Source organism: Hyperolius riggenbachi, chromosome 3, assembly GCF_040937935.1.
Source record: "Hyperolius riggenbachi isolate aHypRig1 chromosome 3, aHypRig1.pri, whole genome shotgun sequence".
Lineage (NCBI taxonomy): Eukaryota > Metazoa > Chordata > Amphibia > Anura > Hyperoliidae > Hyperolius > Hyperolius riggenbachi.
The window spans coordinates 329,906,526-329,925,032 of record NC_090648.1 but is presented as its reverse complement, the minus strand read 5'-3'; the positions used below and the strand labels follow the sequence as shown (position 1 = coordinate 329,925,032).

The following is an 18,507-nucleotide window of genomic DNA, read 5'->3' as shown; positions in this document are numbered from 1 at the left end:
GACTTTTTTGGCAGTTGGACATATTTCCTTTGTAAATATTTAATACTGTGTTACTCACTTGGGCACCTTTTCATGTGTATTTAAATGGGGCTTATACCCGGTCTTCTTCGTTTGTCCTATTACCATGATTCAAAGCTTGGTGTATTTGCCTTCTTAAAACAAAAGGAAATCTGTTTTAAGAAGGCAAACAAACCAAGCTTTGATTTTTTTTAGTAGGAGGACTTTTTGGTCCCTTTTATCACCCTATACATTCCTAGTAGTTTGGGTCACCCTGAGCTGCTTGGTTACTCCACCATGATTCAGGGCTCGTTTCCACTATCGCGAATCTGCATGCGTCCAACGCATGCAGATCCGCACATGTAATACAAGTGGATGGGCCTGTTTCCACTGTAGCGTTGTTGAGGTGCGTTTTTTTCAGCGTGAAAAAAACGCACAAAAGAGCCAACGATTTCGCCTGCGTCGGGAATCCGTGCGAATCGCCGCTAATGTATTTAATAGTAAAAACGCATGCGTTTGTTACATGCGTTTTTACCCGCGATTTCGCGTGCGATTTCGCACCTTTTTCAATTTTATTTAGCCCTGGCAGTGTCATGGTTAATTTCGCATGGCACCCTGCCATGCGAAATCGCATGCGAAATCGCGGGTAAAAACGCATGTGGAAACGCATCCGCATGCGTTTTTACAAGCGTCGGAATGCGGCCGAAATCGCGTCGCAACAGTGGGAACGAGCCCTCAAAGCTTTGGAGCTAAAAGGTGTCTTCAGCAGAGTGACCAGATTTCCTGACTGTAAAAGTAGGTGCGTGGACCCAAGGATTTCCCCTCAAGCACCATCCGTAAATGCATGATTATTTGGCTACTCAAAAAATTCTGCATAAATTCACAAATAAAATTGTAATCCTCTAATTTACTGAGGCAATACATTAGATCCAGCCCCCAGGTTTCTTTTTCTGCTTCCTAATTTGTGGTCTTCATTGTCTCAGCTAGCTCCATTTCCTATTATATGTTTTGGTTGGACAGAGAGACTTTAATTACACCATATGGTTTTACATCCAATTTTAATAATAACAGAATTGGGCCATGATTGATTGTATTGTCTAGTGATTTTTTTTGTGATAAAGTTTGGAATAACATCAGAAATTACTTGCTCCAGTTGTCACCAATGTGTTTGGGTGTGTTTAGTATCTTGCTTTGTGTATTTATTTTGTGTAAGTGTTGAATGAGAGCATGTACGCTATCATAAAACACCTGCTACACATCATTCCTGTACCTAAGTCGATCCTTTGTTAGCAATGTGTTTGCTTATCAGCTAGATTAGTTTGTCAACATAGCCATTCATTATTAGCGTGACTGACGTAATGACTGATCTCAGTGCAATGTCAAGGAAACCCGTAGGTCAGCCAATGTTTTCGTATTTGGTTTTTGCTTTCTTTTCCTCAAAGAACTGAAATGTGTTCCAGTCCAGACAGTGGAATAGCCAGTAGACAGCTTGATATTTTTTTCCTTGTGACATCTCCTGGGTGTTTGCTCTGCTGGTGCATCTGACTTGTTTACTGGTGAATGATCGACAGACTCTCTAGCACGTCTTGACTTCTGGTTAATCGCATCAGTTTACAAATTGGCTCAACCAAAGGATGTGACTGATTTCTGTTGTCATTACTTTAGCACTTGCTATATAAAGTATACAACTGTGGAATATGTGAGGATTGTTGTATGAGTATTCCTTTTTTTTTCATTTTTTCAATCTGTCCATATGTGTATATGTATGTATATATGTGTATGTATGTGTGTGTTGCACTGACATCTTCTGCAGCGCTTAACAGAGCTTATATTCTTGTCATTAACATCACTAACCTCATAGTCTGAGGCAAATTTTAGGGTACAACAGTTAACCTATCTGTATGTTTTTGGGATGTCTGGAGAAAACCATAGTTCCCAGGGGAAATGCATGCAAACACAGGAGGAACATACAATCTCCATGCGCAGAATTCAGATCCAATTTCTTTCTTTGTACTCCTCAGGACAGCCACCACTGCATTCCATTTGATGTTTGACTGTTTTATTTATGTGCAGATAACACTGCTCTTTTATGCAAAAATATATAAAATAAAAAATAAATATACTCTGTTTCAAAGTATGTTTAGTACTATACACGGCGTAGTGGTTAGCGATCTCGCTTGCAACGCTGGGTCCCCGGTTCAAATCCCAGCTAGGTCAACCTCTGCAAGGGTTTGTATGTTCTCCCTGTTTCTGCGTGGGTTTCCTCCAGGCATTCGCATTTCCTCCCACATCTCAAAAACATACAGATAAGTTAATTGGCTTCCTGCTAAATTGGCCCTAGGCTACGATACATGCACTACACCATACATACATCGACAATAGACTATGGTAGGGAATAGATTGTGAGCTCTTCTCAGGGACAGTTAAGTGACTAGACAATATATACTCTGTACAGCGCTGCGTAAGATGTTGGCACTATATAAGTTCTAAAATAATATTTATCCATGTGTATCTCATCATGTCACGTCATTTTTGGTACCCATAAAGGACACTTGAAGTGAGAAGCATAGAGATGCTGCCATATTTATTTCCTTTTAAACAATACCAGCTGTCCGGCGTCCTGCAAATCTCTTTGGCTGCAGTAGTGTCTAAATCACACACCTGGAACAAGTATGTGGCTAATCCAGTCAGACTTCAGTCAGAAACGTCTGATTTGCATGCTTGTTCAGGTTCTGTGGCTAAAAGTATCAGATGCAGAGGATCAGCAGGATAGCCAGGGAATGTGAATTTTACAGTTTTCTTGTTCCATGTTGCTTTTCTCACTCATTTAAAGTTGCATTAGTCAGTCTCTGCTGTGTACAGTGTCTACAGTGAGTTGGTCTCGTGGACCTTCAAAATGTGCCTCAACTAACATGTGACATGATGAGATTGGTACACACAGTACTAAGACTAGGTAGAACTTGCTCATTTTTTATGCTGTAGGTGTTGAAAACAGAAAAAAGAAAAACCTCAGTGCTTTATGTATTCAAATTAGGCAGATGAATTCAAACCTGACTCTCCTGAAAAGTTAGATTAGAAATGAAAATAGGAATATAAAACACCAGGACAGGTCTATATACTTTTGCTAATACACCTACAATTAACTATTTTGAGTTTGTTTGGTTTTAGCCTTTGCAGGTAAAAACTTCTGAAGGTTTTCTTGGTGAAGGCTTTGTAGTGCCTTGTGTTGTATTGTGTATGTTAATGTATTTTTTTTAACTTTATAAATAGCAGGTACTGCTCCTGTTTTAATGAACTCCAATTTGAAGCATTCCTGTCACAAACTCAGGCATTAGGAAGCAATCATGTAAACCAAATGAATACATCCATAAACTATCATCCATGATGACTGCTTGTTAAAGCATACAGTGGTTCTGATATTTAGACTACTGAAAGTTGGTGAAAGCAAGCTGAGCTCTACTACTGATCAGCAAAACTACACATCACTCCTAAAGCTGGCCACTAACGGTCCAATTTCTAGTGAAAAATCGTTCGAGCTATCAGAAATTCTAATCGGACGAAAAATCGTTCACTACTCCATCAAGTAACCAATCATTGCTTCCTATCTATCACGACCACCAAGAAAATCCAAATTTTCATTCGACGAAAATTCATTCGGGCGACATTTTTTTTCACTCTTTCATAATCGATTGTGTCCACCAATGGAGATTTACAACCAATCCGATCAGAATTTCTGATCGCTCGAACGATTTTTTGCTAGAAATTGGACAGTTAGTGGCCAGCTTAAGACCATTCATATGGGTGGGTAGGTGAAAGGGGTGGGATTGATATCTGGAGGAGGTAGGTGGGGAATAAGTGTACAATTTTAAGAATTGCCCAGAAGTGATGCGTAGGTAGCCCAGATTTAGCTAGCTTACCAGAGTTGAGGAGGCTACCGACAAGTAATGACAAGTAATTACAGCAGTTAAAAGGATTTCTTAGGGTTTCGTTAAAATATAGCACTTTACACATAGTTACCATTGCTTTTGCTTCCCTGTATATAGTGCTTCTTTCTCTATTTAACTTAAGTTTTCTTTGAGTATCTAAAATGGCACATTTTGGTTATTTTGATAATTGTACATAAACTTTAAAAGCTTACATAAGCTTAAGTCAATTGTAGAGGCTTGTGTTAAAATACCCAGTGCTCTCCTTCCAGATCAAATGTAAATATGCTGTTAAATCTGAGCCGCAGTTATGGAAGTTAATATTATGTTAATTATGTACACATTTGCTCTCTTGAACTGTAAAGAATCTGTATTAACTTAGTCACCATCTAAGAACATTTGACCCAATTCTCTCTCCGTTTATTTTTTTTGCGTCCATGAAAATATTTAGACAGATGTGACTGCAGAACTCCGAATGTAGTAGAGTTCTATGCATGGCTCTTTTAATATAAGGTTTTTTTTTTTCCTTTATAGTAACTGGATCTTGCATTATCGTAAGCTTGTAGTGTTTTATATAGTAAATGTTGTGCTATATAGACTGGAAACTGGTTTGGGGCTATTTTAAGAATGGATACAAAGCTTGTTAAGTTATGCGCTTATTTCTTTCACCGACAACCACTTATATTTTTTTTTTCTGTTTGATTAAACACTTGTACACACGTATGAGGACTTTTGCTTGGAAGTGAACGGAACACCATCGCTTGGGTGACCCATTATGTGCTGTGTGGGAGGGGGGCTGACAGAGTTGTGCATGAGGTGTGTCACAGAGTGGGTGTAGATTGTAATGCTCTCTGCCAGCGCTCAGCTCAGCTTGTCCAAAGTCTGACACGGACCAAATGCAGAGCTCACCTAGCCTTTTCTGGTGGCCTCCAAAGCTCTCTACAATTCCTTATTCCATGTGGCCTGTAGGCCTTCGTTGCAGTGCCGCATGCATGGACCACCTTGTGTCACCACTCTGCCTCCCCCTTTGTTCGCCTGTAGGTTATCAGCCACCATTGTAGCAGTAACAGTCACTGAGTAGCAGGTGCCACTATTCAAGCAGCAGTAACAGCCGCTAATTGGCAACTGGCACTATGTCAGCAGCAGTAATTGCCACTGATTAGCAGCTGCCACTTTGCTAACTGTGCACAGTAGGTGGGTTATTTCCTGAGATTTTTTTTTTTATGTTAATCAATGTCACACGCTTAATGTGCCTAATGGCAATCGGCAAAAATTCTTAAGCTTTTGCCAGTTTGGCCCAATAACACACTCAAGAATGGCTATATGGCCCTTGGCCTAAAAAGTTTGGACCAGGGCTGTGGAGTCTGTACAAAAATCCACTGACTCAGACTCCTCAGTTTAGGATTCCACCGACTCCTCTAATTTGCATATTACAATCTTGTTGATTGAAAGTATGTAACATAAAATTCGTTTCTTAACTGCGAACGATTAGGAATTTTAAAAGACAACTGAAGTGAGAAGGATGTGTAGATTGCCATATTTATTCCCTTTAGTCCTAGACTAAAACTATTCCTTGGTAAGAGTACTTGTAAAAGGGACAGACCAGAACAAAGAACACCTATCAGGCCCTAGGCATTGTAACTGTGGGTACATGTAAGAATGATGTGCAGGTACTCTGCAGGAGAACGAGGCGATTCTTCCTCTATTACACATTCTTCATGCACAATCTGAACCTGGTTTATGGGTGATAAACAAAACATCTGTGTTCAATGTGCACAACATTCTCAGTGGATTCCCTGCAGCTCTGTGGGGAGTACATATGTAGAGTATAGTACTACTGTGTATCAAAGTAAACTTGAGACAGATGAAATTAAAGTTTTATACATACCTGGGGCTTCCTCCAGCCCCCTTCAGGCTTATCAGTCCCTCGCTTTCCTCTTCCGCCACCTGGATCCTCTGCTATGAGTCCAGGTACTTGAGCCAGTCTGGTGTAGTGCGCATGCACTGCGCTGACTGGCTGAATTCCCGGGACTCATATCAGAAGATCCAGGTGGCGGAGGAGGAAAGCGGGGGACTGATTGGCCTGAAGGGGGCTGGAGGAAGCCCCAGGTATGTATAAAACTTTTATTTTCATCCGTCTCAGGTACCCTTTAATTTTTAGTCACAAACCAAATTTTAACATATCAAATTATTTGATTTCATGAGCAAAGACAGTGCATACATTTGCATAAATCAGCATCACAGCAGAATTATTTCTATCTCCTTGGCCATCTCGATTAGTGACACAGCTACACATCAGGCTTTATTCTTACAGCGTAGATGTTATTTAGTATATATGAGATTCCTGTGTACACATCATATATACTGTGCACTTACAATAAGCTATGTAAATCTGACTTTAAAAATTGGGGGACTGCTTTATTGTAGCAGCACAAGTAACTAATTTTGATTGGTTTATTTCATTTTTGTGGAATAAGCACAGATATTACTGTATATATAAATTATTTATGATGACTATTATCTGAGAAATAGAACATTTTATCATATTTTCTATTTTAATTACAGTTTAAATTCATTCGGAGTCAGTGCATTTTTTTCACGACTCCAGGCACCCAAAATTGCCCCAACTCTGACTCCACAGCCCTGGTTTGGACACCACTGATGTATACAATGCTTTAGCTACTGACCAACGGTTATCTTACTGCATAAAACGTAGTAATCCCTGTTGGATCATTCTGGAAGTTAATGAAACTTGTTATAAAGTACCATGTAGGGTAAACTGAAGTAGCTCTGATTTTCTTTCATTAGCCTCTTGTGTCTGTGGAATTGAGTACCTTCTGTATTTTATGGCCACTTAACTAATCTGGGAATTTGGCCACTTTGAGTCTGACAGAAAAGCACTATACAAATGTTGTTGCTGTTATTATTATTATAAGTATTATTATATGCTAAAATTAAGATCTCAAATGCATGTTATTTATAATCTTTTTACCTCCTCACTTTTGTATAAAACTTACTTATCTAAGGTCATGGCTTACTTGACTCTAAATATCTTCAATTTGTTTTATTTTAGCCGGGCTATCAAGACTAATCAGGATCTGCTACCTGAAACTCCATGGATCCAAATTTTCTTCAATGATTTTTGGGGTACCCTCCTTACACACAGCGGAAGCCACAAGTCTTACCGTCCACTATGCACTTTTTCTTTTCGCCTTAATTATGTCTTCGGAGGGCTGGAGCCCTGGAGTTACCACCTTGTCAACATCCTGTTGCATTCGGCTGTCACTGGCCTCTTCACGAACCTCTGTAAAGTCCTCTTTGGCAGTGGATGCTGGACACTCCTTGCCGGACTTCTTTTTGCTTCTCATCCAATCCATACAGAAGCTGTTGCTGGAATAGTTGGCCGGGCGGATGTGGGAGCTGGTCTCTTCTTTCTCCTGTCATTATTATGCTACATAAAACATTGTTCAACAAGGAGCTATACTGCCAGAAGCTGGTGCTGGATGTTTGGTGCTGGCATGTGTGCAGCATGCAGCATGCTCTGGAAGGAGCAGGGAGTTACTGTGTTGGCGGTGTCTGCTGTTTATGACATCTTTGTTTTTCACAAATTAAAAATGAATGAGGTCATACCTGCAGTCTGTAAGGTGAGTGGTATTTACATGATCTTTCTCTAGCGCTCACTTTCTGTACCACATCCTTTGCATGTTTTTTCTTTCTGTTATTTGACGTTCATCTGAAGATGGTCAATCACATTCTACTCCAAGTCTTGGTGCACACTTACCTGTGTGGCAGTGTATTAATTTGTGTTGGTGTTCCGATTACCACTGTTAAGCACCATACAAGTGGACAGAGTCAGGAGGAGTTCACTGAGTTGTGTGCCGTGTTGCATTTCACGTGACTCTTATGCTTCTTCCCTCAAGTTTGGAAGGAGAAAACATCAGACTCATGTGAAAAGCAATGTGACTTCCTAGTCTGCGAACTCCTGCTGACCCTGTATGCTTGTTCAGTGCTTAACAGTGCTAATTGGGAATACTCAGGTGTTCCGAATTTGCTATGCCGATTTTGACCACCAACACTAGTATTCATATAATGCAGAGCTATTCTTAAGCACTCCAGAGATCTGTTGCAGAATGAATGATGATGGCACATGCTCTTTACAAAAAACAAAGGAACAAATGTTTTCAGATCAAGTTTATGTGCTGCAGAAAACCCAGACAGAGTAAGGACTGTGTGTCAGTAGGCCCAAAATAAAGTTTGGTTACATTCTCGGGGGAAGGTCATCAGTGAGGATCATTTAGGGTAATCTTTAACCTTCTCTGTATGCAGCTTTAGCTTTACATAATGTAAGAGGCTCCCTGGAGCAAATATAAAATAGGGGCTTGCAGGCAAGCTAGAAACTATCCATTGTAAAAGGGAAAACTATCCATTGTAAAAGGGAAGAAAGGAAGACCAAGCACTCAAGGCAGGTTGTCTATATAGTATGTAGGAACTAGACTTGAGCCAGCAAGTATGAATTTGAGGTGCTGCATGTTTCTCTTTACATTTCCTACGCTTCCACCTTTGCAACAGGAAGTCCTTCTGTGGAGCCGATAGAGTGCAGCATGCAGCGCATTGGCGAGAGGCAGCAATATAGGTGAAGTAAAATTCTTTGCTGTGGTCTGCGCCCAGTAAAATGCAGATTGGGGAAATTGAATTTCATTCTCCGTGGCTCATCCTCAGTGGGAACCTTAATTTTCCACAACTTTTTGTAAAACCACTATTCATAATGCAAAATAGGCTGTTGAGAAACATGAGACTCTGTGGCCACATACCAATTGCACCACAGTTATTATGATCCTATTTGGAGATGCTACTAAGAAGCAACAGTATGTAGCCCAGTACTCACAAAATGGGATCCACCATGCAGGGTTTCTCTATAAAGCATTTGGTGAAATTATATTGTTCTTCATAGTCATTAAAGTGTAAATCTTCCCACAGCACAGAATTGCAAATTACTTTAGCTAGTGTGAGTATTACTGTTACCCATCATAGAGCAGTCTATTACCCCTGTAATCTGTATTTCATGCTTCAGCTGGCTCACTGCTGTGTCCTTCAATTAATTTTTATGTGCCAAAAAAAAAAGAGCTTGCCTCCTCTCTCCCCAACATCATTACAAGTGTCAACTGCAATCCCCTTTGTTTTAGAAGGCTTTAGAATTTACTTGCAAATCCCTCTTTTGCAGAATGGGTTAATTATCTTCTTAATTCTCTCCTGGCCTCGATTCCCTTCTATCCTGGCTGTGTCCTTAGTAATCCCCGTTTCCTGACGGCCCTTATCTTGGATCTCTACCAATCATTTCTGCGCCATGCCCAAAGCCAAAATACAATGCTAACATCTGGCTAAACATTTAGCCTGTTTGTTTTCCTTATTGATTAATTTTAATTGTCACTGCTCTGCATGGAGCTTGCGGGGCAAAAGATGATTTAATGTTCCTGACATATGTTTTAGAATGCCTTTATTTAACACACAACATTTTACTCTGCGTAGCAAAGGTGAAAGAGCTTGTGTTCACGGAAACCGTTACATCTGTTTATTTGCTATAAATGCTCCTGTGTCAGGTCATAAAGTGTTTGCTACATCATTCACAATAGCAATGTATAGTGTACTGGAGCTATCTACATCTCTATATCCTGGAAGCATTGGCAAAAGTGTGCACTATCCATGGAAGTCTTAATATAATAGATAAGGGCATATGTGCAGAGGATAAAATAAGTGATCTTATTACAGCTGCATGCATCCAGCATTTATTTGACCACAGTTAGAGCCATTTGAGTGGATGAAAAGCTGAAAACGCCTTGTATATGAACTAGTTTCCTGTAGAGGTTCAAAATGACGACTCTCGCCATCCTGGTGTAAAGAGGGGGCAGTAACTATGTCTAACTGCTTCAGTCCAAAGCAGCAAGTCACAGTTATGTTCAGGGCTGTGGAGCCGGTACACAAATCACCAGACTCCGACTCCTCAGCTTGTGAAAACTCCAACTCCGACTCCAGGTACCCAAAATGGCTCGGACTCCACAGCCCGGGTTATGTTCATGACACCCAGATGTTCTTTTGTGATACTGGACCGTAGAATGTAACCATTTATATTTTCTAAACCTTCTTGTTACAAAGAAAAAAAAATACATCCCAGCACCAGCCATTAAATTTTTTTTTTTTTTTGTGGAGTCAAAAAAAAAAAAAGTTAGTGCATCTCTCAGGTTTGAATGCAGATTGACACTAAACAACAAGGGAGAAGGGACAAAGCAATTCAAAAGCAGTGGATTTTGAGAAGCACATTTTTTTCAAGCTAGGGTGAGCACACAGTGTTACTGTAAGTAAAGATTATACATATTAAAGGTGGCATGTCAATATCCTAAAAGGTGGGTAATGTGAATTATGAAACATTGAATTGTTGATCAGGGCCCCATTTAAAGCTTTAGTAGTACAGTACAGTTTTAAAAATGTCAGCCAGGGAAATTTCCATGCAAATGAAAATATGGGGCCTGAAAATATCTTTTAACATGTTTAAAAAAGTTTTACAACAGAGGCGGAGAAAAGCATTTGTGTTGGCTTGGGATTGCTAACGTTGTCAGATAAATGAATGTTTTGTCTTTAGTTCAGTACTGTTCCTTCTGATTGTTGATTTGTATTCTAATTTTAAGTGCTGCATTTAAAAATGTTTATAATTTCTCTAAAAACAAATCAGAGTTGGAACATTTTTTTTATATTTTCAGTGTGGTCTTTATTCCCACGGAAAATAACTCTCTTCACTTCCCTGTGCCAGTGATACCCAAGGCTCTGATGTAGGACCGTAAAATAAGATTTAACCTGGATTCAAAGGAGAACTAAAGGAAGTACCATATATGGAGGCTGCCATAATTTTTTCCTTTTAGGGCCCATTTCCACTTGTGCGGTGCGGAATCGCCGCGGATTTCCCGCTGACGAAATCGCATGCGATTTTTACCGCAATATTGCATGCGATTTTGCATGGGTTCGCGTATATGCGATTTTAACCATGTCAGTGCCTGTGTGATTTTTACATTGTTTTCATGCAGAATCGCGGTAAAAATCGCATGCCAAAACCGGATGCATTTTTCCTATTACATACATTGTAAGCGATTCGCATAGCGGTTTGCGGTATGCAAATTCTGAGGGCTCTGCCGTGCAGATTTTTTCTGCACAGAAAAACGCTCAGAAATTCTGACAAGTGTAAACAGTCCCATCCACTTGTATTGGCTATGCGAATCTGCATGCAGGAAACGCATGCAGATTCGCTCCAGTGGAAACGGGCCCTTAAACAATACAGTTGCCTGGAAGTCTTGCTGTTTGGTTGCACAGTAGTGTATGCATAACATCAGAAACAAGCATGCAGCTAATCATGTCAGATCTGACGATGTCAGAAACCCCTTATCAACTGCATACCTGTCCAGGGTCTTTGGCTAAAAGTAGTAGAGGCAGAGGATCAACCGGATAGCCAGGCAACTGGTATTGCTTAAAATGAAATAAATATGGCAGCATTCATGTTCCTCTCGCTTCAGTTGTCCTTTAAGTTAAGTTTATACTCTAATGTAAAAACTGAGTAACCCCCACCACCTACCAAATTGGATTAAGGTTAAATTAAACTGTTAATAGGTTCAGACACTTCCACCATATTAAAATGTAAAGTAAAAATGTTGGATAGAGTAGAATTTTGTAAAATCTTTTAAATGGGTGGCATTTAAAGAGAAACCGTAACCAAGAATTGAACTTCATCCCAATCAGTAGATGATACCCCCTTTCCCATGAGAAACCTATTTCTTTTCTCAAACGGATCATCAGGGGGCTCTGTATGGCTGATTTTGTGGTGAAACCCCTCCCACAATTTGATGTCAGCGCCTCACAGCACTGAGGTACTGACATCACACCGTGGGAGCCTTGTTGCATTGTTGGAAGCAGCACCTACTTCCAGTGACCTCACTTGCCAGCAGAAAAAATGTCACCATGTGATAAATGTCATAATGTAAATCAGGGAGAGGAATGACTAACACTGACTAAATCATTTATACATAATTGTAAAAATTAAGCACTTTTTTATTACATTATGTTCATTGGAGTTCCTCTTTAAAATACATAAATATCTGTGTTAAAAACCCTGGTGTGATTTAGCAGACAAACAGGAAATTATGCAACTACTTCCTGTTCACAATAATTTAATAACTATTGCTATGGTGCGATACAGTCTGTATATACATCGTAACCAACAGAATTTACAAGTGACGAGGAGTAGAGACCCTGGCCCTTATGATCTAAAGGTTAGAAGTTAGTTAATTGGATGTGGTGATATGGCTGTGCATAACCAGCTATTTTTTGACAGTTTACCCCACATAGTTAATGATTTTGTTGTTTATTAAACAAATGTAGATTTTGATTTAGAAAGTGAGAATGTCAGGTATTTGGTTGGAGCTTGTCTGGTATGATTTCAGGAATGAAGATATCTCCAGGGATCAAGGTTAAGGGACTGAAACGCATCCAAATGTTCTATGCAGCTCTTTGTATTGAAAGTGCTTCGCTAGACCCAGCAGTGCTCACAAATTTTTACTGTTCTAAAACCTTATGTTGGAGATTTCTAGCAAGTGTTATACAGCCTTTCTCTTCAGTAGATGTAATTTACTGAAACGAGGACAGAAAAAGTCAATGAGTAATGACAGGTCCTGCTGTGCATTAATGGCTTGGTGTCATCAGTCTCCTACTATCAGTCAGGGGAAGAGGTGACATGCCCTTGGTTTTTGTAATTTGTTTTATCCAAGACTCTGTTTTACCCAGATGGTTACTGTGTGCTCTGTTGCTCTGATTATTGCTGTCATATTTGGAGAAGCCATATGTTTCCCTGTCAGTATATTTGTGCTTGTGTGTGATGTGTGTACACTTGTCATATTACTGTATATTGATTTTAATATAATAGTTCTCTGAAATGCAATGGAATAAATAATAATCTGCTTTGTGTATACACTATGTATTAATAATGTATTATAAAACAGTGTTTTTCTAAAAATATTTTTTTTGACGCAGATGCTTAATGCAGGCTATTATTTCCAGTACTGCATCACCTAAACTGAAAAGTAAAATTGCCCATTTATGTACTTGGGGCTTCTTCCAGCCCCCTAAAGTCTTCCTGGTCCCTCGCAGTCATCCCACACTCTCTGGTCCTCCTGTTTTCCCCTCAAAAGGTAGATATGTGTACACGTGCTGCGCACCTCCTTCAATGTGCTCACATATCCGGAAATGAGGAAGGGCAAGATTGTTGTAAAAACAAATTTATTTAAGAATCAAATTGGGGTTGTACCCTGGTGATCACCACAATGTATACTGGCTTTAAAGTTCTGCTTGGTGTTTGTTACGGCCAGAACCCGAAGTTTGGCCACTTCTAGTTCTGGCCGGCCACTTCGGGTTCTGGCCGGCCAATGCGCGAAGTGGCCGCTGCGCTGCTGCCAATGTTAGAAATGGATTGATTCCTCTCAGGTTAATGTATCTTCTGGCCGCAGCGCAGCGGCCAAACGTATCACAACTTAGTGAATTTATTGCAATTCAAGCCGCTGGCTTTTTCTCTGCTCCTCTCTCTCCTCCCCCCCCCCCCCCCCGCCTCTCTCGCTCTTCTATGGGCAGCCGGCGGGGACACGCGTGTCCCCCCGGAGTCGTTCGTCGCGGCAGGGGAATCCTGCCGTTCTTGCAGAGCGGGTGCTGGCAGAAGCAATGTCTGCAGCCTCCCCGCTCTGCTGCCCTGGCGCCACGAACGACTCTCGGGGACACGCATGTCCCCGCCGGCTGCCCATAAGAGGAGAGAGAGAGAGAGGCGCAGAGAAAAAGCCGGCGGCTTGAATTGTTACATTGCCGCCGGCTGAATTGCAATAAATTCACTAAGTTGTGATACGTTTGGCCGCTGCGCTGCGGCCAGAAGATACATTAACCTGAGAGGAATCAATCCATTTCTAACATTGGCCGCAGCGCAGCGGCCACTTCGCGCATTGGCCGGCCAGAACCCGAAGTGTCCGGCCAGAACTAGAAGTGGCCAAACTTCGGGTTCTGGCCGTAACATTTACATTAGAAGAATTTGCAAACTTTTGATTGGCTGCTCTTGCTCAGGAGCACATCTCACTTTTTCCACATACTGTCGGCTAAAACAGGAAAACCCCAGTGACCTGTGATCTTGACAATGTCAGAAACTTACAAATGCAACACATAGACAAATTACAAATGCAACACATGTCCTTGCATCCGTGCTTGTGCCCTACCGTGCATGCGCGGCACGTGGGCAGCCGTTGGGACGGCTGGAGGATGGGGCCAGGGGTCGGGCGTGTGCACGCGCAGGTATGCGTCCCGACTGTGGGTGATGTGGCGGTAGGAGTGGGTTTGTGAGGTCAGAGGCCTAGCACCCGTTGTTGTAACGGGCCTTAGGTCAAGTTTCTTAAAGGGAATGTCCAAGCAAAATAAAAAAATTAGTTTCACTTACCTGGGGCTTCTACCAGCCCAATGCAGCCATCCTGTGCCCTCGTAGTCACTCACTGCTGCTCCAGTCCCCCTCTGGCAGCTTGCCGACCTCGGAGGTCGGTGGGCCGCATTGCGTACATTTTTACGCATTCTCACTAGTGCAGGAACATTAACACATACATTTTTATGACTGGAGCAGCAGTGAGTGACTACGAGGGCACAGGATGGCTGCATTGGGCTGGTAGAAGCCCCAGGTAAGTGAAACTCATTTTTATATTTTGCTTGGACCTTCCCCTTAACCCATTCAGGTTCCGTCGTTTTCACGTGAGAAATGTTCACCTCCCATTCATTAGCCTATAACTTTATCACTACTTATCACAATGCACTGATCTATATCTTGTTTTTTCCGCCACCAATTAGGCTTTCTTTGGGGGGTACATTTTGCTAAGAGCCACTTTACTGTTAATGCATTTTAACAGGAAGAATAAGAAAAAAATGGAAAAATTCATTATTTCTCAGTTTTCAGCCATTATAGTTTTAAAATAATACATGCCTCCATAATTAAAACTCGCGTATTGTATTTGTCCATATGTCCCGGTTATTACACCGTTAAAATTATGTCCCTATCACAATGTATGGCGACAATATTTTATTTGGAAATAAAGGTGCATTTTTTCCATTTTGCTTCTATCACTATTTACAAGTTTAAAATAAAAAAAATATAGAAATATTTCATCTTTACATTGATATTTTAAAAGTTTAGACCCTTAGGTAAATAGTTACATGTTTTTTTTTTTTATTGTAATGTTTTGTTTTTTTTATACTAAACATTTTATTTGGGTACTTTTGGGAGGGTGGGAGGTAAACAATAGATTTATAATGTAAATGTGTGTTAATTCTTGTTTTGTTTTTTTTCAGGTGTAGTATTACTTTTTGGCCACAAGATGGCGGCCATGAGTTTGTTTACATGACGTCACTCTAAGCGTAGCACACGCTTAGTAACGCATCGGGAAGGGGACGGCCAGAAAAAGCTCAGCTTCCGAGAGAAGCTGTCGCTTTTTCAGCGGGGGAGAGGAATCAGTGATCGGGCTCCATAGCCCGATACATTGATTCCTTGGCTACCGAAACCGCGGCCGGGAGTGCGCGTGCACGCGCACGATCGGCCGCGGGGGCGCGCGGTAGCGCGCATGGTCCCTGGACGTAGAAACTACGTCCAGGAACCAAAATAGGTTAATAATGTCTTTCTTTAACAATCCACCTGTTGGATATATTGGATAACTGTCAAACAGTTGTTTTCAATTTTTTATATTTACCAAACAGAAAAAAAATCTCAGTGCCCTGGGTGAAGACATACAGTTCTATGTGCTTATTTAGCACACACATCTGGATTACTATCCCATTTGAAAGTATAAGACATACTTTATGTAGGTTTTTAATTTTCTTTAATAATATGTTAGAATCTAATTGTGTAAGAATAACATGGCAGTGTTCTAGATTCTCTTAAAACTACTGCCACAGATGTCTGAATAATATGAGTTTATACTGTTTATTTGCAAAGTGCTATTGCTGCCTGTATAAGTCATTAAGCGGCCAGACGAAAGGGGGCTAAGAGGCATATTCTATGTGTTTTGGGTCCTATAGGGGTTTTAGCAGGCGCGTAGGAGCTCCGGCTAGAGATATACCCCTGGGCTATTAGGAATAATGCTATTCACTAGCAGACACTAAAGCTGTAAATCCATTATGACATATATATGGCTGCAGTATGCAACTTGATAAAAACAAAAAATACTTGTAATGTCTGAAAGAAGCATTTTGTTGCAAAAGAAGTACCCTCCAACACTGACATTACACTAGCTAATTCTGTTATTATCAGGGCTGTGGAATCTGAATCAGAGTCAGAAGCAAATATTTGGATTCCTGGAGTTAGTCAGAACTGGCAAATGTGTATTGACTAAGATTCCTATTATTTCTTAATTTATTTCTCAGTTATTTAGCCATTATAGTTTAAAAATCAAAAGTGCCGCTGTTGATAAAACCTACAGATTTTATTTGCCCATTTGTCCTGGTCATTACATTTAAATTATGTCCCTAGTACAAAGTATGGTGACACTATTTTATTTGGAAATAAAGGTATATTTTCAGTTTTATGTTTTGTTTATATTATATCACTAATTTCAATTTTTAAACAAGTATTTTATTTTGGTAACTATGGGGGAGGTATAAGGGGTTAATTGTCCACTATATGTCCCCACACTTTATTCCTGTATACAGTGAACTGTACACAGGAAGTGTTATGTGCATGGGTTTTTACTTTTATTATCTGAATGACCACTGGCATCTTGCTGATGCCGGTGATCGTTCATTACAGGCACTTTGATTGGCTTTGTGAACACATATTCCCATTCACTAATCATGGGCCAGCTGGATGGCAATGGGGGTGTGCAGGATTGGCAGCACCGAGGCAAACAGCTAGAGATGCATGTCTATGCCTCTGATTTGCAAGTGAAGATTTCAGGTGTGTAGATATGTGTAGCAGGGATCTGGAACCAGTTAAAATCCAGTGAGTAATTATTTCACCAGTGTGAAGTCCATCTGAGATAATATGCCACCTGACTTTCATACATACACTTTAACGTAAGTGTCCAAGGAAATTAAAAAAAAATCCACTTACCGTATTTTCCATCGTATAAGACGCACTTTTTCTCCCCCAAAAATGGGGAGAAAAAGTCCCTGCGTCTTATACGGCGAAGGCAGGGAATCCCAGACTAACGAACGCCCGCCGTAATGAACCGCCGACCCGCCGGTACACATCGGTGATTCCCTGCCTTGATCCTGTGTATGCTGAGCTGTCCCCCAGGGATGCCTGCCGGTATGTTACTTCATGTATACTGCGCTGCCCCCTCCCCGCGTGTAGGCTGCGCTGCCCCGTATGCCCACATGTTTCCCTGCCCCCCTCCCATAAGGATAAAGTATCGGCAGTAGCCCCGTCAATGTATTCGGCGCTGCCCCCTCCCCGCGTGAATGCTGCACTGCCCCCCCTGTAAAAGGATAAAGTATCGGCAGAAGCGGCTCACCTCCTTCAAAGTTCCCGCAGTGACAGCTGACCTCGTGTGTCCTGCGTGGCTCCCCGTAGTGAAAGTTTCTGCTGATGACGCGAACATCAGCAATACCTGTAGCCAATCGGAACGCCTAGGCAGCGAGACATAGCCACGCTGTCTGGGCTACGAAGCGGAGAGCGGTGTACACGCCCCCTGATGGGAGGTCACATGACTGCGCGTCATGGTGACGCTGGTCTGTCAGGAAGCGGCCTCGGCTGTGCTCCACGCTGGCTTACACTGTGATGGAATGCGCAGAAGCGCATATGATTTGCATATGGTAAGAGCGGTTTTCAACAAGGTCCGCTCGGGGGAGGGGAAGTCTAGGTGAGGATGTGGACATCATTATGGGATGTCTGAATTTAAATATTAGCAGGTGCAGTCTTCCTTCTGGTCCATCTCGCTGCCTAGGCGTTCCGATTGGCTACAGGTATTGGATTCTGATTGGTGGAGGCATATTGAGGGGGCTATTTAAAGGTATGTTATAGCTGATATGGTGTGACATTACTTTGTACAGCTTGAGAAAGATCTGGTGATCGAAACAGCGCTGCTGTCGCTGTGAAAAGCTTGTCATGCTTTTTTTAAAGAAATAAAGAGCTTTGAATACTGCAGATGGTGCTGGCTTGACTGGAGAGGGAGTATTGGAACGTCTGGAGTGCAGAGACGCTGCAAGCCCTGGCACATCTAACCTTTTCCCCTCCTTGGGTGCTTGCTTTACACTGATTGAGACAGCATTACATGGAGGGGGCAGCACAGCATTACATGGAGGGGGCAGCACAGCATTACATGGAGGGGGCAGCACAGCATACATGGAGGGGGCAGCACAGCATACATGGAGGGGGCAGCACAGCATACATGGAGGGGGCAGCACAGCATACATGGAGGGGGCAGCACAGCATACATGGAGGGGGCAGCACAGCATACATGGAGGGGGCAGCACCGCATACATGGAGGGGGCAGCACCGCATACATGGAGGGGGCAGCACAGCATACATGGAGGGGGCAGCACA

The 18,507-nt window shown here is 41.6% G+C and overlaps 1 protein-coding gene across 1 annotated transcript in view; it reads left to right on the top strand.

Annotated features, from left to right (window-relative positions):
* The window catches only part of TMTC2 (transmembrane O-mannosyltransferase targeting cadherins 2), a 422,822-nt gene that overhangs the window by 130,464 nt on the left and 273,851 nt on the right, over positions 1 to 18,507 (top strand). The window contains exon 2 of the mRNA XM_068276851.1: positions 6,994 to 7,564. Within this exon, the coding sequence (XP_068132952.1) occupies positions 6,994 to 7,564 (571 nt within the window). The remainder of the gene's footprint in view (positions 1 to 6,993; positions 7,565 to 18,507) is intronic.